The sequence below is a fragment of the Cuculus canorus genome, chromosome 21, assembly GCF_017976375.1.
Source record: "Cuculus canorus isolate bCucCan1 chromosome 21, bCucCan1.pri, whole genome shotgun sequence".
NCBI lineage: Eukaryota > Metazoa > Chordata > Aves > Cuculiformes > Cuculidae > Cuculus > Cuculus canorus.
Window position 1 is genome coordinate 6,140,611 of NC_071421.1, and position 21,332 is coordinate 6,161,942.

The 21,332-nt window shown below is 44.7% G+C and overlaps 1 protein-coding gene across 1 annotated transcript in view; it reads left to right on the forward strand.

Annotated features, from left to right (window-relative positions):
* Positions 1-219: 219 nt before the first annotated feature.
* The window catches only part of KAZN (kazrin, periplakin interacting protein), a 265,945-nt gene continuing 244,832 nt past the window's right edge, over positions 220-21,332 (forward strand). Inside the window, exon 1 of the mRNA XM_054085750.1 lies at positions 220-980. Coding sequence (XP_053941725.1) covers positions 860-980 — 121 coding nt within the window. The 5' untranslated portion in view covers positions 220-859. The remainder of the gene's footprint in view (positions 981-21,332) is intronic.

The following is a 21,332-nucleotide window of genomic DNA, read 5'->3' on the forward strand; positions in this document are numbered from 1 at the left end:
GTTTTGCCCCTTTCCCTGGAGGGTCTGAGCAAGCAGGAGGGAGGGGGTTAAGGCAACTGTGCTGCCTGGCTGAGTTAGCACTTCATGTGCCTCCAGAAGAGCTCCCGGGAGCAGCCGCTGCATTAGGGCAGGGGGAGAGGGAGGGAGGGAGGGACAGGCACTGCAGCAGGGCAGAGGAAATGTTATTTAACGGCTGCTCCAATCTCCTCCCCCTCGCCTGTTTGTCTGGGGGAAGGGAAGAGAGGGCTGTAAGGAAAGAATAAACCACGGGAGGGGGCTCTTGCAGGGAGCAGCGCAGCCCCGGGGCTCCTCTGCCACCGGCATCATCTCCTGGAAGCTTCCTCGAACCTCAAAGCCCCGGAGAGATCTGTCTGGTACCCCAGAGCCCCCTCGGCAGAGGGGCTGGAAGGACAGAGGGTCAGCATCCCAGCACCTTGCAGGGGGGAACCCCCCCCCCCCGTGTTCCTCCAGAGATGCGCCCAAGCTGATGGATGAGGTGTTTGGAAGGTTTAGACATCTCAGTTCCACCAGGAGAAGAAAAGAGACTCGTATGTTTGCTGTGACCATGGTGGGTCCCCTGGAAGGGGTCAATCCTCGTTGCCTAATGCTGATTTATGCCTGAGGCCACAAGACCTGCCTAGGATGCACCACAAAACTCCTGGAAGAGGCGGAGACGGGTCTTCATGAAAATATTGATGATGCCCAACTGAACGCTCACGTGTTGCCACTCGAAAAAAAAAAGAGAAAGGAGCATCCTTGGAGCTTGAGAAGAGGCATCGTTGCCCAGTGAAGGTCTCCTCCTGCCCACTGAGGATCTGAGGAGGACAGGAGGCTTCTCACGGCTGCGGGGCTCTGCCCCATGACTAACACAAAGGACCCGAAGAGAGCGATGGACTCCTCTCCGGTGACCTCCAGCTCGGCAGCAGGCCCTGTTACCTTCTCGCAAGTTTTTGGGCAGCAATGTCAGCTGATGGAAGCAGGTAAGAGGGGAACGCGCCCGTGTACAACCTCATCATCTCACCTTTTGGTTTGCAATGTCCTTCATCTCTTCCCTCACCCGTTTCTGAATTTAATACCAAAACCTGGTGTATTCCAAAGGGAAATTTGCAGTGACCCCTGTTGCGCTGGCCTCAACTTCTCTTAAACCCACTTAAAAGCTTTGCGTCCAAATAGTTACAAATATGAGGCTGGGGTTGGGATGATTATGCATTTTGAGTTAATGTGGACTGGAAGAAGCTGCTTTTCACCTGGCAGTGGAAGTTACTGTTATGATTAGATGTGTACACAACATGCATAGCAATGTTTCCAGCTTCGAACCAATGGTATTCAAACTGGAGATTGATTTGTTGTTGTAGAGGGTGGCTGTTGCAGTACAAAGCGTCTCTAGGTATGTGGATCTCTGCCTTGGCATTCAGTTCTATGAAGAACAAATCCTTTGGTGTTTTTCCCTTGCCTTTTTTTCTGGCTGTTTGTGTTCTCGTAGCACCTAGAAGCTCTGTTCCTTTTCCCAGTTGCTTTCGTACATTTGTATCATCACAGATGGGCTTGATTCTCTGTCGCCTGCACCTTTTGGATGACATGATTGCACCCAAACTTTCCATTTTAGCCTTTTGCTGTCCTTAACTGCCCTGCACGGGCTCCATTAAGTGCCCCAGAGCTGTGTACCAGCGTCCTCCTTCACACCCGAGTGCCCCAGACTAATAGAGTGGCGTGATGAATTTTACACGCTTACTCTCTCTTCCTATCCCTGCTTCCAGGTAGTTCGGAGAATGGATGAGTTTATTTCCTTGTGGCTGTGGAAAAAGCCTGGCAATGATCCCGTAACAACACCTGTCCTGAATTCACTCATTTTATTTGTACCTACTGGGACTTATTGTATGGAGACCACATTTGCTAAGATATGGGCACCCAAGTGTCCTGTCCCCTCTTCCTCTCTCTTCTCCTCAGCCAATGGTGGAAAACTAATGATATTTGGGTTGTAGCGCTTCCGTTTGAGTGGTGAAATCCAAAATATTACATATTAGGGTTTCATTGCTGATCTCTGTGAACTTCTGTTGTGCCTCTCTGTACTTCCGCAGGCTGAGTTAGGAGAACGCTCGTTAGCTGATAGCTACTCAGTTAATCAAGCAATCGTGCAGCTGCCTCCAAGGAAATGTTGGGTAGTTTTTCAAGAGGGTTTGGTCTTATTTTTTTTGTTTGTTTTATATGGCCTGGGATCAGTGCAAAGGCTGTGGATCCGTTCTGTCAGATGTTACATAAAGATGTGTGAGAAAGCCCCCGTCCTGAACGACCAATTTGTTTTTCCAGTGAATAAGGTGGGAAAACACAGATGGTAGTTTTAATTTTGTTTGTTTTTCCTTTCCCTTCTTGCAGGGGAATGCCAGCGAGGAAGCTGGTGAATGTAGGGTTTTTCAATCCCATGTCAGTAACCCAACGTTAAGATCTTCTTCCTTCTGATGAATCGTTTTTGTAGGGTTTTCTGTGGCCTCGCCGCTACGAGGTGAAGCGCGATGTAAGTTTGGCTGCTGCGAACATGACTGAATTTCAAATCAAATTCGTAATTTATGTGCGTGGGTGATTCTCACTTGTGTGAGCTTTGAGAGCAGAACTTCAGGTGATGTGTTTATGGACACGTCTGTGTTCATTGGGCCTTGGAAAATGTGGTTACCCAAGCCGTCGCTGTGCTCTGGGCGGGAAAGATGCCCTAGGAAAACCTGAGTGGATGTGGGTTTGGGACACCAAGCTCCAGTTTAATTCTGTCCTGTGCTGCTGAACAAATAATATTGGGATAGAGCCATAAAAGTGCCCTACATCTCATAGGGCTGGGCAAGTGCCTTTACAAACCATAGGTTCGGGTCTTGCCCACCACGAGTCTTTTGCAATGACTATTTCTGAGGAGCTCTGTGGTCAAGTTCTGACCTGTACAGTCCAAACTTTGTGAGCAAGACTTGTAGACACTCATTTCCACACCATTGTCACCGCTGATGATTGGGTTTTTTAATAACACTGTGATGTGCTTATATGATAAAGGTTCTGGCCTTAATTAAATGTCAAACTATGTGCCTGGAGAAATGCTGAACTTGAAATACATCACAGACTTGACAGCACAACTGTCATGTACCACCTGGAAAGATCTAACTTGAAGGATTTAGGGGGGAAGCTGTATGCAGAGTGGCTAAAGTCACTTGGTCTATTCAACCTGGAGAAGAGGAGACCGTGGGGAGACCTCATCCTGCTCTGCAGCTTCCTCTCAAGGGGAGGAGGAAAAGCAGGTGCTGAGCTCTTGTCTCTGGACCTGAGGGAATGGCAGGAAAATGCCAGGGGAGGGTTAGGTTGGACATTAGGAAAAGGTTGTTCCCCCAGAGGGTGGTGGAGCACTGGAACAGCTCCCCAGGGAAGCAGTCACCAAGCCTGACAATATTCCAGGAGCATTTGGGCAATGCCCTCAGACACACGGTGTGAATGTTGGAGTGCAGGGACAGGAGCTGGACTTGATGGTCCTTGTGGGTCCCTTCCAACTTGGGACATTCTGTGTTTTCCATAGCTTCTGCCTTGGTTATAAGAACTTTGTCTCCCAAGCACCACCAGGAAGAGCTGGGGACGGCTTGTAGAATGTGCTCTACATTTTCTGTAGCAGTATCTGTCCTCAGGAGGGAGAGTGAAGGATGCACGGCTCCCCAGTGCAAATCTGGGACCTCTCTCATGTAATGCTGTGCTTCGGTAACCTGCCCTGAAAACCAAATATTGAATGTCCTGAAAGTCAACTTTACTCCTGCCAGCTGCACATCTTCCTGTTTGATGGAAGACTTGGAAAATGTTTTTGTGCAGCTGATTCTGCATAATTACCTGATTATTCATGCATAGATTTTTTTTACATTTGCATAATAACCTAGGATGTTCTGTGGTAATCACAGTGTTAGTCTAAAGAGTACGCTGTCTTGTGGGAGCCCTGCTCCAGCGCTGTTCTGCCCTTCACACAAGCACTCGGCCCCTATTTAACCTCGGAAGTACTTGTACATTACATAGGCTGCTCTTTTGAAAATTACTTTTCTATGATAGAATCATAGAATGGGTTGGGTTGGATGGGACCTTAAAGCCCATCCGCCTGCCACGGGCAGGGACACCTCCCACTGGATCAGGTTGTTCCAAAGCACATCCAACCTGGCCTTGAACACCTCCAGGGATGGGGCAGCCACCACTCTCCTGGGCAACCTGGGCAAAGGCTTCACCATACTTACAGTAAAGAATTTCTCCCCAAGATCTCATCTCAATCTCCCCTCTTTCAGCCTAAAGCCATTCCTAAAGCCATTCCTAAAGCCTAAAGCCCTTGTCCTCTCCCTGCACTCCCTAATCAAGAGCCCCTCCCAGCTTTGCTGGAGCTCTTTTCAGTATCAGAGGCTGCTCTAAGGTCTCCCTGGAGCCTTCTCTTCTCTGGGCTGAACAACTCCAACTCTCTCAGCCTGTCCTTGTACAGGAGGTGCTCCAGCCCTCCGTGGCCTCCTCTGGACTTGCTCCAACAGCTCCATCTCCTTCTTGAGCTCAGGACTCCAGAACTGAACCACTGTGCTGTTGCTGCTTACCCTACTGGGCTTACTATGCCTCAGAAAGTTTGTTTGCTAGGAGGTGATCCTTGCAATTACCTCTTTGTTTTTATTTGCCCTGAGCACAGGGAATACGATTCTATGAATAGTGCCGATCGGAAGCCTGCAGCTGGCTTAACTCCCTGGTTTGGAGTTCATTGACAAAGCTCCCAGGGCAGTAAATCTGTGCTGCTGCAGGCATTAAATGTGCCTGATGTGGATCCGTTTTGCTAATAGCAAAAGGAGTTTTCAACAGCATCAGTGATAAGCGGAGAAGCTGCAAGCAGGGTTGGGAGTCAAAAGGGAAGCACACAGTGGGTTAGCGAGGATGCTGCTGTGGATGCTCCAGCCCCGTGGGGTTATTTGGCCCTTGATGCTGTTTGTGTTCAAGTTTTCACTGGAGAAGGAAGGCAGCAGCTTTTCCTTGACTTCTAATGATCAAGGAAATGCTTCTACCTGTTGCATCGAACTCTGTAGGTGCACTGTCTTGCTTTTAAGTGTTTTAGCAAAGGCAGTAAGTTGAGAACGATGCCCTGAGTGAGGAGGAAAGAAGCAGAGAGTCCCAGAGCAGACCAGTTTCCTAGTGCTCAGCTTAATAAGGGAGCAGGGCCACAGCAGAGCTGCATAGATTTTCTTTAAAACCACAGATCAATGCTTATCTTTAACTTGCTCTGCTTCCATCTGGCCATGTCTCTGCCTATTAATTCCTTTATAGCCAAGTTCTTTGTTAAGGAAACTTTACTAATATAATTTATGATCTAAAGAATGCATGAGGCATTGGGGAAGAATTTATGGGAAATTCTCTGCCCCTTGTAACATGCTGAAGAAAATCTCTGACCTTTCAAAACGATGCTGAGACGAACACCTGCCATCTGTGTTCCCGTATTTTTCTGTCCCTTAGGCCCCTTTGCGTTTTTTCTGTGATTTAATTAGATGTCAACCAAACGGGGTCTGGTTTCAAACCTCCTGCCTGGAGCTGAAATGAAGCAGAGGTGATACAGTTTCAGCTTCTGCCCAAAAGCTGAAGTTAGGAGTGCCCATCAGGCACCTACGCACCCACGTCCCTCTCATTTTCTGCTGCATCTGTACGGTGAAAGGTGATTTAAAGGGGTCACATCAAAGCTGTGGTCCTTTCTGTTTTTCTTAAGTACAACACCTCAATGAGCTCAGGTTACAGCTATGAGAGCACTTGAGCAAACCTTTCGTGACAGTCCTCCCTTGGACAACGAGAGAAAGCAGTCAGCAGAAAATTTGCTTGGATTGGTCGGTTTGAGACCACGCCGAATCAAAGCTGGAAGCGTGTTCCGTGGTACTTAGCGCATTGGGTTTCCTATATGCATTAGTCAGTAATAAATCTTTCATGATAACAAGCTGTTTCATTTGCTCTCCCAAGAGATGATTGGGGGGGGGAGTGTATAGCAAAGACTTTGGAAACAAAGATTATTACAACAGTCTTGATTAATTGCTTACAGGAAAGCTGCGGAGGGGCTTTTGATCAGGGATTGCAGGGATAGGACGATGGGGAACGGTTTTCAGCTGAAAGAGGGGAGATTGAGATGAGATTGAGAGAGAGATGCAGTAACAGTGGGCACACCAATAAATATGAAGTTATACATACGTCCCTACCTCTCTCAATAACGCACAGCAGGAGGGGTTTATTCTGCAAACTGAGGGGAAAAGCTTTTCCAAAATATTAGGACTCTGCCTGCCGTTAAGTATCTGAAAAAAAAAACCAAAACAAACCACCCCAAGTACAGAAACCAGAAAGAAAACATAGAAAATATTATTCTTCGCATAAATTAAATATAAATTGTTTCCTGTCATCTCAATAGAGGGAGCCAATTATTACAGCATCTGTGTACCAACCACTTGCAAGCTGATTTACTCCTGATTAAATTATGGGAAGTGTTCATCTGCACTCCTGACGGACAAATTGGGTTTTGTCAATTAATGTTCATGAATAGCAAAGCATCAGGATACAATAATTCCTTCAAATGGAAAGCAACCATTATATTTTCATGACATCAAAATAATGAACTGAAAACATGTGTATGATTAGATTTGGAGCTACAAATGTGAATTACTCATCCTTCTTTCTTGGAGGCCTTTGAGGCGATTTTTAATAGTTATGCATTGTTAAAAGAAAAGCGGAATGAAAGATATTAAGAAGGTATTTGCCTTTATTATGGCTTTATCCTGTTTTATGGAAGGTGGGGAATTTTGAAAATTATGTAAGTGGATATTTTTAGTTTGCCTGAATTCTGATATGAAATAAGGGAGGTATTTTACTAGAACACATGCAGACTGTCAACATTTTAATTGGGAAATTAGCTTTGTTCAGCTGATCTATTGCCTTTGTACTTTATCATCCTGACTGCTGCAATAATGAAATTAAAAATGTTTGAGCTGTTCCCAAACAAAACATCCCTCCATAGCCAAAAGACAACACTCTTGAAATATTTATATGTTATCCCGTCTTTGAATGAAGTAAAGTACATTAAGTCATATGAGATGGGGAAGGTATGTTTGAATACTGTTGCTTTCGGGAATGAAAACATAGTGTTATCAAATGTCTGTGGAAAGAGAAAATGGGTTAGGATAAAGAAACCAATGGCTGTTCTGCAGAAGAGAGTGACCTTCCAGTATCTGAAGGGGCTACAAGAAAGCTGGGGAGAGACTGCTACAACGGATTGTAGTGATAGGACTGGAGTATGAGCTGGAGAGGGGCAGATTTAGACTGGACATAAGGAGGAATTTCTTGACCATGAGAGTGGTGAGGCCCTGGAACAGGTTGCCCATCCCTGGAGGTGTTCGAGGCCAGGTTGGATGGCCCTTGGGCAGCCTGATCCAGTGGGAGGTGTCCCTGCCCATGGCAGGGGCGTTGGAACTGGATGATCTTTAAGATCCCTTCCAACCCAAACTATTCTATCATACTATGAAAACACTGCTGTGTCCCAAGGGTCGTGGCTTGCAGATGAGCACTATGTAATCAGCTGATGCATCCAGGCATTTTTGCAGTATCATTCTGTAAGAGCTGATCCACAAAGCACTTTTAAACAGTTCCCAGTGACCTTGGAGCAAATTGCCGATAGCCTGGATGATGAAACAATTCATTCACCTCAGTACAAGCTCTGCATCAGTGCCGCGCTGCCAGCTGGGCTTCGCCGCCTGATGTGTTGAGAGCAAGTTCCAGGTAATTAAATTTATTTGTATTTCTACTATTCCTTTTTTTCCTGATTGCCTAATTACTTGAGCAATGCAATTACACTGCATCATCTCCTGTACACGTGTTTAACATTCACCAGTAGCTTTCAGTGCCGTGATCCGCTGCAGGGTCCAGGTTGCAGGCACCAAGCACCCTCGTTCCTGCTGTCTGCAGCTCAGTGTATTCTGTGTGCACAGTACCGGCAATTATTCGTCAAGGAGGCTGAAACTGCTGCCTTTAACCAGGTGATTAAATAATAAGTTAAATTTGGGGAATTCAGAGTGTATCTGTAAAGGCTCGGCAAAAGAAAAGGCATGTGATGCTCTGAGTGCACACAGAGCTTGCAGCAAAAGGAGACTTCATTCTCCCTGCAGCATCTTTCTGCACGGATAAAAATAGTTTCTGCCCCTGATTTGAGCTGTTCAGGTTGTGCTTATTATTAGCTTGATTTTGCAGACACTGAAGGTACAACGTGCTTCAGTGCCTGCAAAATTAAACAGCTCAGCCTCAGGTTTGCCAAAAATAGCCCTGAGGGTCGCTGATGGATGGCGCGCGGTGACACTGGGACACCTTTGGGAGAGGTGAAGCAGCAAGAGTGAGCGATGTGAGAGCTCGCAAAGCATCAGGCCATCCCAGCGCTTCCCAGAACGAGGGGATATTCTGGTCTGTGCAGCCAGGGAGGAGAGGAGAAAAAGGGTCAGCTCTGCCCTTCCTCTGAGCGTGAGCCTGGCTGGAGTTGGGCATAGCAAGGAAAGTAACCCTGCAGAACTCATAGGAATTAGTCTCTGCTCATAGACTCTTCTCTGTCTGTTCCACCTCTCTGGTGGATGCGATGTATTCTTACACGCTGCTGCTCCAGAGCCCAGTTATGTGGTGTTTTCTGTAATGCTTGATCCAAACACAGCTCTCTCTGGGAATTGCAGGCAACAGCTCTGTGTTCCAGTTTGCCTGAGCAGAGGAAGGCAGGATAGATCCTCCAATTCTGCTTCAGTCTTCCAAATACGTGGGGGAGCCTTTGGTTTTATTGGCCTGTGTTTCTCCTTCAGTGTTCAAGGCTGCTTTGACAAATGTCTAACACAAAGACCTCCTGTTCCCGTGATAGACAATATGTGGGCTTAACTGGGAGTGTACGTGCCACACTGGAAGGATGGGATGTCATCCAGAGGGACCTGGACAGGCTGGAGAAGTGGGGCTGTGAGAACCTCATAAGTTCAACAAGGGCAAGGTCCTACAGCTGGGTCAGGACAATCCTTAGTTTCAATACAGGATGGGGGATGATGTGATTGAGAGCAGCCCTGCAGAGAAGGACTTGGGGTGGTGGTTGATGAGAAGCTCATCATGAGCCGGCAACGTGCGCTCACAGCCCAAAAACCAACTGTGTCCTGGGCTGCATCCAAAGCAGCGTGGCCAGCAGGGCGAGGGAGGGGATTCTGCCCCTCTATTCCTCTCTTTTGAGACCTCATCTGGAGTATTGTGTCCAGTTCTGGAATCTTCAACGTAGGAAGGAGATGGAGCTGTTGGAACGGGTCCAGAGGAGGCTACAAAGATGATCCGAGGGCTGGAGCACCTCCCGTACGAGGACAGGCTGAGAGAGTTGGGGTTGTTCAGCCTGGAGAAGAGAAGGCTCCAAGGAGACCTTAGAGTGACCTTCCAGTACCTGAAGGGGCTACAGGAAAGCTGGAGAGGGGCTGTTCATAAAGGCTTGTGGGGATAGGATGAGGGGCAATGGGGATAAACTGGAGAGGGGCAGATTTAGACTGGGCATAAGGAGGAACTTCTTCACCATGAGAGTGGTGAGGCCCTGGCCCAGGTTGCCCAGGGAAGCTGTGGCTGCCCCATCCCTGGAGGGGTTCCAGGCCAGGTTGGATGGGCCTTGGGCAGCCTGAGCCAGTGGGAGGTGTCCCTGCCCATGGCAGGGGGGGTTGGAAGTAGATGGTCAGGGATGGTTGCGTTGCTGTCCCTGAAGGTGTTTAAAAGACAGGTAGATGAGGTGCTCAGGGACATGGTTTAGTGGCAGATATGAATATTTGGACTGGATGATCCAAGAGGTCTTTTCCAACCTGGTGATTCTATGATCTTTAAGGTCCCTTCCAACCCAAACTATTCTATGATTGTGTCATTTCTATAGACTTTAAATATGGGTTTAATGCTTTCCTGAATGGACTCTAAGCTTTGTGGGGCAGGAGCAGTGTGGTGCAAAGAAACTCCCATTCCCTTAAGTGAATTAGAAGTGGTAAGAGTCACCTGGCTGTGGCAGCACAGAGCTCTGGGTAGGTTAATTTGCTTTTTTTTTATCCTTATTTCCCAGGTGCTGCAGGTGGAGCTCTGAAGCACCGCACTAGTTCAGGTATTCGCCCTGCCCCTAACATGCAGATTGCCATCTGCAAGAATTGCAGTTTGTCTCCAAAGTTACCTCCTAATTTTGAGTTTGCAAACTCTTTCCGGACATTTCCTGGTAATATTCCAGCCAGTAAGTGTTAAACAGGCTTTTAGCTTCACTGGGTATTGCATCAGCAGGTTGCCAAGAGAGCTGTCTCATTTTCCCTGCTGTGTTAAAGATCTTCATCACAGAGTGCTTGAAGGGGTGTCTTTAATCTGAGAAGATTCTAGTTATGTATCAAAAAAACCAGGTTAAATCAATCTGTCATTTTTATGACTTCAAAGGGGTTCGGTTTCCTCCTCTTTCTTTTACCTGCGGACAGGTAACTGGCAAAGGACTATGCAAGAAACATTTCTATCTGTGGATTAAAAAACCTTATGGGTTAATCCAGCCCTCTCTGACTGAGCTCTCCATCAGTCTGTACGTGCCTATGGCTGGTACCCACAACTGGAATAATTCTGTTTTTCTAGAAAAGCTAGTATTTTAAAATAAATGTCCTTTCTGCCCCTGTGGCTGCTGTGCTGTCATCCCTACTGCAGCATGAGGGGAAAGAAAAACTGCTCCTCCAGCAGCTGCTCTGTGGATCCTCCTTTCCTATCAAGCACCTGGCTTGAAGTAAAAGAAGTTTTGGGCAATAAAAAAATAAATCTATTTCTTGGACTGTATTCTGAGAGGCAGCAAATTGTTCTCAAAGAAACATAAAGCTTGCCTTGTATTTTCTTTTTTCTTTTTTTGGTGTTCAGCTTGGGGAATATCTTTGCAGTGGCCTTCTGCAGAACTGAGAGTAGTTTGTTTTTCACAAGCTTATCTTTCAATTTGCTGTGTGTTTGTTCATCTGCTGATAACACACTGACTTGGAATTCAATGAGCCATCGTCAACAATTCCTATGAGTCTGAGTCGGACTATGGGCAGCCCCAACTGAGTCTGGTGCTTAAAAAAGTAGGAAAAAGACTTTTTGGGGCTTGGATTTATGTTTCTAAATGTCCTCTATAAATAGATGCAATTTCTTAATTGAAACCTGAGGTTTTCTTGCTTCCTCTCCAAGAACCAGGGCTTTGGTAGATAATGTGGTAGCTACAGCAAATACATCCAGAGTTATAAATGTCAGCTACCTGAACTGATAAGCGAGGATTTGGTTTCTGTGAAGAGCAAAATGGTGTTTTTGCAGATAGAGAAAAGTTCTTATCTCCAAAGCAAACCATGAATGAGCAGGAAGAGTAATTTAACATTCACAATCAGATACATTGGATAAACTCCTGTGAAGGTTTATACAGGTGTAAGAACCCTAGAAAAGGCATTTCAGAAGCAAATTTTCCTGTTAAGTTCTGGATTTCAAAATTCTGTATTCCTTAGAATCAGGGATGGCTGAAATGAGTGCCATCATTTCATGAGGGTCTTTCTCCCATTACATATTTATCGTTCTGGAGGTGTTCAAGGCCAGGTTGGATGGGGCTTTGAGCAACCAGATCCAGTGGGAGGTGTTCCTACCTATGGCAGGGGGTTTGGAACTGAATGGGCTTTGAGGTCCTTTCCAACCCAAACCATTCTGCGATTTGATGGCAAAGCACCTGCAGGAAAGTTTAAAATACAACTGAGATTATCAAGAATATGATTGCATGAATCTAATTGCTTCTAATGCAAATTATCCTATTGATCTCAAACAATTTACTGTATCCCAGATACATCTAGAATCATAGAATAGTTTGAGTTGGAAGGGACCTTAAAGATCATTAAAGTTTGATACTTCAAATGTTGCCAGCAATTAAGCATATATTTACACGTATCCCCATAAAAATATGAATGCAGGCTGGAGCTGTTGCTTTGCCTTGTAACTAAACAGCTTTTTTTCAGTTGTTTTTTCCTTTTTTCCCCTTCCCTCTTAGCTTTTCTAACCTGACTGGCCTCAGTTACCTGGGAATGCCCCGCTGCTGTTTTACTGCACTCCAGGATGATTGCACTTTCTCTGTGGAGAGAAAGATTTTGTTATGTTGAACTTTCGCTGTGCTTGATAATGCTTCACTTGAGTTTTGCTGTGTTCATTGTTGTTGATTGAATTTGGGAATCGTGGCTTAAGACTGATGCTTCTTCCCCCCCTTTCCCTTGAGAAGTGCATTTTGTAATAAGTTTAAAATGATTTATGAGAGAGGGTGATTGTAATCATTTCCTTTAAGAAAGGCTGAGTAGAAGTTGTTAGGCTTTGATATCCGTGCCTGTGACCTCAAAAAGGGATTATTGGTGCTTTGGCTTGTCTGTTATCTTTCCTTTTGTCAAGCCTTTGCTGTAGCTGCCAATCCATGCTTCAGTCTGGTTTTGGAAGTCTCAGCATGGGGTTGGGAGGTTAATGATGGAACGGATCTCCTCAGGGCTCCTCTGTTTTTATCTATAGGCTTTAGGCATCTTAAGCAGACAAATATCCTCATCTGGTTAGTGCTGCTTTCCTTGCACTTTGCACTGATGTTTTTTTGATTTATACAGTGCCTGGTGACAGGCCAGGAGAGGGAGGCAGAGTACGCTGCAAAGCAGAGCTCCCTTCCAGTCCTATTCAAATTTATCTGAGTTTGTGGCTGCAAATGTGTTTGTACTGCAACAAACCCCAACCAGCAGCAGTGCTGGAGCTTTCCTGTGCTCTGTACCATCTTGTAGCCTCTGCAGGTCTCTTGCTGGTGCTCATACACCTACAATACGAGCAGCTCGTTGATGATTCTCTGTAATTTGTATAATAGTGAAGCTGTTCTGTGGTCCAGCTTCTTTCCATCCGCCCCTTCAGCCTGCAAGGATACCAACTGCATAGCTCTGCAGTCAAATTTGCCTTTGCTGGTACCTCATGATTAGCCCAAAGTGGGTTGGAGCTCATCCCAGTGTAAAGAATAAGTCTGGCAGATCCTAGGATGCAATCGAATTCCATGAGATGATAGCTGTTTGGGGTTAGCTAACCTGTGCAGATTTCGATTCATTTCAGAGGAATTAGGCTAATTTAATGTAATTTGATGCTTGCAAGCAGCAGGTTTTGGCTTATCAAATAGGTCATGTTTGGTATAAATCAAATGTGTCCTGAAAATTTAAGCTCAAGAAATGGGCTGTTCATAAAGGCTTGTGGTGATAGGACAAAGGGGAACGGGTATGAACTGGAGAGGGGTAGATTTAGGCTGGACATTAAGAAGAATTTCTTCACTGTGAGAGTGGTGAGGCCCTGGCCCAGGTTGCCCAGGGAAGCTGTGGCTGCCCCATCCCTGGAGGTGTTCAAGGCCAGACTGGATGGGGCCTTGGGCAGCCTGATCTACTGGGAGGTGTCCCTGCCCATGGCAGGGGGGTTGGAACTGGATGATCTTTAAGGTCCCTTCCAACCCAAACTATTCTATGATTCTATGATTCAGCTACACGAATCATGGGGTAGTGATTGCACTGCAGTGAAAATAATAAACCAACCCCCGAGCCCCCAAAGTACGAAAAACAGAAATAAAAATTTGCAAATCAGAGCTTTTATGTCTATGGCTTTTTCTATTCTGGTAACTTACTTGGTTTCATGTGTTAAAGCCTAACAAACTGAATAGCATTCCCCCCTCAAAAATATTAGTCTTCTCTTAGCAATATCCCTGCTCTCAACATTTTGCTGTAATAAAAGGTGTTCCAAGGAAATAAAAAAATGTTTTAGGAGAGTGTAACTCTTAAAAGTCAAATGAGGGGCCTCTCATGGTTCTGGGGATCAGTCCAAACTTATCAATGCATTTTTATATAACTGTGCCCTGTGTAAAAGTTTTATTTGAGGTCCCGGGCAACCTTGAAAATTCTTCTGGAGTGCATCAATTTGATTTAACTCTGCTTCGTGTTAGAGTAGATGATCTCAAATTGGTCTGGAGCACATGCACTGTGCTTATTACAGGACTCTGCCTGGTGCATGTTTAGGATCGATGCTAGGACAGTGTGGCCAAGGAAATGACAAAAGCCTTTGTGCCATGGGTAGGTAGAAGGAAAATGAAATTGCCGCTTGCTGTTGCTTGCGGTACCCCAAGGAAGCATGGAGTTATCCAGGTCAGAAATAACTCACCCTAAAATAATTATGTAATTGAAGCTTAGGGCAAGCTGCACATAGAGTTTCTTGCCAGAGAAGAGTTTTTAGCTAAATAAAGTTCTGGTGCACAATTACTTTCATAATTCAGCAGTAATCCTATTGGGGAATTGCTCTCAGTAACTCTTATATTATTAATTAGCTCAACTAACACGAGGGATGAATAAATATTGGAATGCTTTAGATGAAATGGTATTTGTTTATTCCCATTTTACATACAGCATACCTGAGGATTGAATGAAGTTTTGAAACCTTAATGAAGGCTTTTCCTCATTTCTGGTAGATGCAGAGGAACTGTTTTACTGTTCAGAGGCAGACGCCAGCACGCACCCAGGGGGCTTCGCACACTGATAGCTCACCTGGAAACCTGTCTGATCCCTCCTTTCCTGTGCTTGCCGGTGCAGAGCGTGGCATCTCTCGTGGTTTCTCATTGAACGTTGTACTCTGTCTTTCTATGCAGGTTACACTCAAGCATTTAGCAAGCTGTGAAAGCACCTTGATTTTTTGGGGAAAGCAGAGAATTAGGGAAAATATGAATCTTGTGTGTGAGAAGGACTTGGTGTCATAGAACCATAGGATGGCCTGAGTTGGAAAGGACCCACAAGGGTTGAGTCCAACTCCTGTCCCTGCGCAGGACACCCCAACATTCACACCATGTGTCTGAGTGTGTTGGCCAAATGCTTCTGGAATATTGTCAGGCTTGGTGACTGATTCCCCGAGTGCTGTTTCAGTGCTCCACCACCCTCTCGGGGAAGAACCTTCTCCTAATATCCAATCTAACTCTCCCCTGGTGCCTCTTCCTGCCATTCCCTCAGGTCCTGTCATTGTCCATCAGAGAAAAAGAGCTCAGTGCCTACAGATAGGTCTTCTGCATCTAAACCACTGAGGAGCGGTAACACTGAACACCTCTGTAGAAAGGACTCTTCCAACTATCTGACATATTACTTAAAATCATGGCAACCTGACTCTGAAGCTGAGCACCGGGAGACTCCTGCCATGCAGGCTGAGCTGTGAGCGCTCATGGAGCACATCCAGGGCTGTTAGGCATCCTGGCTGGCTGCATGAGGGATTGGGATACGACGAGGCTGGGAGCAAAGCAAGCCAATCGGCTGGCACTCCTATGACCTACTGTTCTTTTTGTCAGCAAATGCACCTGAGGCTTGGTTAACCTTTCTCCATAGGCAGCCTGAGAATCAGTTACGACATTTCTTGTTAGGAAATAAACTCCATGTGCCATTTTCTGTTTAGATTACCAGTTTGTTTTCCCCCTTTACAAGTCTAAACCATTCGCACTCTAATGCATCATCTAGATGATGATTTTGCATGGCTTGGTGGTTTGCTCAGCCCTCTCTAGTCGTGTCACTGAGACATGACAGTATTTTTACGGCTCTCTTGTGGAGAGCAGCTCATCAGAGTGCCAAGCAATTGAAAGGTCAGTGTGATAAGGAGCAGAGCTCAGCCCACGTTCCCCTTAGATTCCCATGTTCCCACGGCAAAACCTGCTGTGGGGAGGGAACACGGTGCAGTGTGAACCTGACCTAGTGACAGACTGCAGCGACAATGAGGAATGATAGGTGTTTATTGGGAGTCACTGTTACAACCTCAAACCTGTAATCTCCTGGACTTTTCTTGGGTGCCGGAAGGGGTTGTTAGGCTGATGAATGGCTCCTTTCATTTGTCTTACTACATAGAAAGACGTGTGTCCACTGTAAGCTAATTCCCTTCAGGGTATAGTTTTGTAGGTATTCTGAAATTATGTTTCAAGTTATCTGCTGTGGTGCTGTTATTTCCTTTAAGAAAAAGAAATAAGCATACATGAGAAAGAAGTTGCTGGGGTTGTTGCATTGTAGCAATGTGTTTGAGGGAGAGTGCTTGCCATATTTTTTAGGGCTGGTGTGGTTAATAAATAAATGAATAATTAAGTAAACTTATGCCCGCAGACTGCAGAGTTAATTATTTATATGATCAAACCGGACAGACCTTTTGTCAAGGTGCCTATATCAGCCCTTGGATGAAATCTCAAATCTTTATGGAAGGGCAAGATTCTTTGAGCAAGTATAGGCTGTTTTTCTTGCTGAATTTCCAATTAACTTCACTAGGTTTTCTTTTGTTTGTATTTTACAAATATTCTTCATTGTTTTACCAGCTATGTCTCACCCCTCCAGCTTGTCATGTATGGCATAATTTGTCTTCCTGTACAATGCTTTAAGCTTCATTGCTTTATTGCATACTGTATTATTCCACACAGAAAATGATGTAGAGTTGCAAAACTCTTATTGGATTTAAATATGTAAAACTCTTTGTGATTCAGGAGAAACCAATGGCTACAAAATATGAAATTTTCTTAGATTTATCTTTTTTCAGCCTTAATTTTTTTTTATGTAGCTTTGCACCTGAATTTTTAATTTGGCTTTTATAAGCTTATGTTTTCATTCATAAAAAAAATGGATATTGGATGAATATAAGAGTTATTGCAGATGTATTTCACTCTCTGTGAGACTGAGTTGTTGGGTAAGGATCTGGTCCTTGAAGATCCTGAAAGTATTTTAGCAGATCCGGTCCTCTTTTGCTGCTGGGGTTGTAAAAGAGCAGCAAGAGGAGTGAGTGTCGGTAGAGCCATCTCCTCTGTTGTTATGGGAACACAAACCATAGGGTGCCAGGAAAGGCAGCAGAGATGTTATTTGTTGAATGACGTGTAAAATCAGAGCTCCGGAAGGAATGGCTCTTTCCTCCTTAGAGCAATATACACTCCTGCTTTTGCAGTGATACTCTGAAATCAAGGTGCCTGGAAATGAAGTGGGTTTTGGAGATGTAATCCATGCTGGTAGAAAATATGCTGTGTGTCCACACAGTGCTGCTATGAAGGCATCTGAATAGTGTTACCTGTGCATGTGCATCTCCTTCTCCTTCTGTGTGATTACAATAACTTATAGCCGCTTGAGGCGTAGGAAATTCATGCTCGGCACTCCTGAATACCTTTTTGCAGTTTATTGAATTCTTGTGTGCTTCAGGTCCTGAGGTTCAAAATAGGGTCTGTAGTGCGAAGCTACATCTATTTCACACTGTAATAACAGAGGCTGTACAAGTGTTTGCCATAAACTCACTTGCATTTTGAGTCGCACGTCCTCTTTGAAGCGTGAATAAAAAAGTCTTGAGGGATGTTTCAGGGTGAGACAGTGCAGACGAGTTGGCTCCAGCCAAGCTGCGCTTTGCAGCCATAAATGTTCAGAGACCACTGGGTAAAAATCCTCACCCATGGGCGGAGAGGTGCTCTTTTCTAGATCTCCATAAACCACAGCGCTTCCCTCTTTATTCAATAAATTTAGCCCAGCAGATGCTGCTCGTCCTTTGTCAGTCCACAGGCAAATATAGGCAGGAAAGATCACAGAATCACGGAACAATTTGGGTTGGAAGGGACCTTAAAGTCCATCCAGTTCCACCCTCATGCCATGGGCAGGGACACCTCCCGCTGGATGAGGCTGCACGGTATGTGGTTGCAAAGCTTCTTGGCAGTGACCATGAAAAGTCTGAGTCTTGTAACTTTTGGAGGCTGCTTTGGGTGGAGGTCAGACAAGCTGAGGTTATTTAAAATGCTTTTTCCTACTTTAAGACAAGCTTCTACATTTTGGAGCCCGTTCAAGCATGAAGTTCTGAGCTGCAGCGAACTATTTCATTTCATTAGTTTTCTCTCCATCTTTCTTCCTAAAAATGTCTGAAACACACATAACATTAGAAACGCTTGAATGCCTAACAGTAAAACAGCAGAAACTTTGGCTTTGTATCTGGTTGGAAATTCAAATGGAGTTTGCTAGTGTGAATCTTAATCTGTCTTTCAACGTACTACATGTGAAAAAGAGGGTGGGGAGGATGTTACTAGAAGTTAGCATTTATATAATCATTTGCATACATGATTTGCAGCAAGAAGGTTTCTAAACAGTATTGAACCTCATGTTTCAAAGAATAGAATCGGGAAAATTGAGGATGATTTTTTTTCTCTTCTAAGGAAAAGTGAGTTGCATCCCTGGCTTATTTTCAGAAGCACTGAGAATCCTAAACTCTCTCTAATGAAAATTCCCTGTTACGTCTGCAGTCACTCTCCTTGTAGTGTTGGGATCTCACCAGTCCATTAAGTCCATGGAAGAGGTCACCAGCAGTGCCACAGCAGGAAAAGGTATGGAGAGGTTTTTTTAGCTCTGCAGAACAGCTACAGCCTCTGTCTCCTCCAGTCAGAAAGAGATTATGCTGGCCAGAAGTTTTTATGCTATTGCATACGTTCCCCAAAACACATATTTTGCCTTCCAGGATAGTCTTTGCTTAATCCACTAGATAATTTCACATAAATAGAAGAAAAATCAATAATGCAATTTTTCAAGGTTGTTATTTTCTACTCTTTCATTCTTCTTTTCCTTGCTCAAAAATCTGTGAGCTTTGATAGAGATCTGAGCTGCTTGGCTTATCAACAAAAGCTGCTTTTTCACTGTTGGTGCAACATATGGTACAGCTGTGGGTAAGCAAGCTGGGAACCTTTTAACTAGTTAAAGATTGGATGACCTGTAAAGGTCCCTTCCAACCCAAAGCCTTCTATGATTCTCAGTAATGTGATGGATAAAGCAGGAAAAAACCCAACCCCACCCTTGTTCAAGGAGCTTTGAACGTCCAGGCCTTTATGTGCAGCACAGAATAAGGCGTTTCTGGTATCAATCATTTTAGTTTGGAAACTTAGCAAGTTTTACCTGAAGGCTGGAGAGAATATATGCAAAAACGGTCACCGTAATTCTGGTTGTGTTTCCAAATTTATCGATACATTACCAAGAGGTACCCGTACCTGTTATCAAATGCTTCTGCATCCAAGCTAATAGGTCAGCTACAAAAAGAAAAACATTTTAGAAGAAGATAAAAGGAGTTTTTCTGATATTAATCCTTGAAAAATAACCGTATTTCTTTCTGTATTTACCAGGTAATCCTTTAGATCTGATGCTTGCGTGGAGAAGGCATTTATGTATTTTACCCAATGCTTTGAGATCAGTGAAAATGAAAAGCAGTATAATTACCCTCTGACCTTTTATCTTTTGGTGGTGTCATCTCTAGAGAATGCACTGATGGGGTTGGGAAGCCTTCGCACAGCAGATAATCATAGCCATTAGAGGAAACAATACTAACTTAAAATCAACTGCATTTTTCTCTGTAAAATGTTGATATCAGAGTCTAAACCCCTGAAAATTACTGGAAGTTACAGAAATCCTGTAGCCAAGAAACAGCCACACTCATGGAAGGACCACATGTAAAACTAATTGCTGAATATTCTAGTAAACTCTCAAAATGCTCAAATGATCAGTGTTCGAAAATGGGGGGATGACAACACAAAATACAAAAGTCTGCTTTAAGTGCAAAATACAACCCAGCCTTAATTACAAATTTGCAATCGATGCTGCTGGATTTTGAATGTGTTGGTAAATAATTAATGAGTAAGCGCGGCACAAGGCTCAAAATTTCTTTGTAAAACCAACTTGAGGGAACGCTTGTGCTGATGTTTTTTTAAAAGAGGGGAAGGAAAGGACCAGATTTATAACAGAACTGGAATTTTAAAACTGAAGTAGCAATTTTATTCAGCAGTTAAATACACGCGAAGTGTTTCAGTCACCTGAGTTTGTGGGTTTATCGTTATCACTGATGTGGGAGCAGCAGCTGAGTGAGTGGGATCTGTATTTGCGTGGGGAATATTTGCGTGTTAATAAGATCTTGACTGAATGTCACATCCACTTACTGATGTTTAAAGAGGAAAGGAAATCACTCTGTCTTGCACCCCTGAGAAAGATCAGAACATCAATTTGTCTCTGATTGTCTGAAACCAATTGGAAGTACCATGCAAGTTTGTCACTGAAAGACTTTTTAATTTTATTTTTAAATGGGTTTATTAGGGGATAAAACACCGGTAGATCTGAAATCTTGTACCATCACTTTATTTTCCAGAAAGCTGCAGGATTAAAACCAAGGTGTTCAAAATTCAAAATCCAGCTACTATTCAGCGAGTGCAGAATTCGTAGAATTGAGAATCATAGAATACTACGATTTCTCTGGGCAACCCTGAGAAGGCTCCAAGGAGACCTTAGAGTGACCTTCCAGTACCTGAAGGGGCTATAAGAAAGCTGGAGAGGGGCTGTTCACAAAGGCTTGTGGGGATAGGATGATGGGGAATGGGTATAAACTGGAGAGGGGCAGAGTTAGACTGGACATAAGGAGGAATTTCTTCACAATGACAGTGGTGAGGCCCTGGCCCAGGTTGCCCAGGGAAGCTGTGGCTGCCCCATCCCTGGAGGTGTTCCAGGCCAGGTTGGATGGGCCTTGGGCAGCCTGATCCAGTGGGAGGTGTCCCTGCCCATGGCAGGGGGGTTGAAACTGGATGGGCTTTAAGGTCCCTTCCAACATAACTATTCTACTATTCTATGATTCCATAAACGTTTTTACTATCACATCCCTCTCCCCAGTGTGAGAATCTTGACAATGTGCATTTCCATTTCCCTTCTTTGGGGCCATCAGCTCTGTCCTCTTGTGCCCTGCCCAGAGCTGGCTGATGGGGCTCAGGATTGCTCCCAGGATTCCCGTCTTGAGCCTAAACCCTGGGAGCTTTGCTGGGTTGGCAGAGGGGCTGTGCTGTGGCCTCCTGAGGTTTGCCTTCAGAGCAGCTGGTAATGCAGCAGCTCTGCATCAATAAACCCACAGCGTTCAATTTGCTTCCCTCGCCTGTTAATTAATGTTACAGTTCCTTGTGAAAGGAGTAAAAGCAACAAGTTCTTACTTAAAAAAAAACAACCCTTCTTCTCATTTTCACTGAGCAGACACTGCATTTTGCCAGCAGTGTTTGTAAAGCCATGGTCACATAAACGGTGTGAAAAGTCTTGTCTGGGTGGTCACAAGCTCCCAGGATGGTTTTGCAGCAATGAAAGAGATTTCCGCCTTTAATTTTGTGGTTAATCTCTTCTTCTCTATGTAAATAAGACTTCTTGTATTTGTTGTGTCTCAAGCATTGTCTGAGGGGAGGGCTGTGTTCGCCTGGAGGCTTTTGTAGCTCCTGGTTAACAATGAGAGAGGGATGTGTCTGC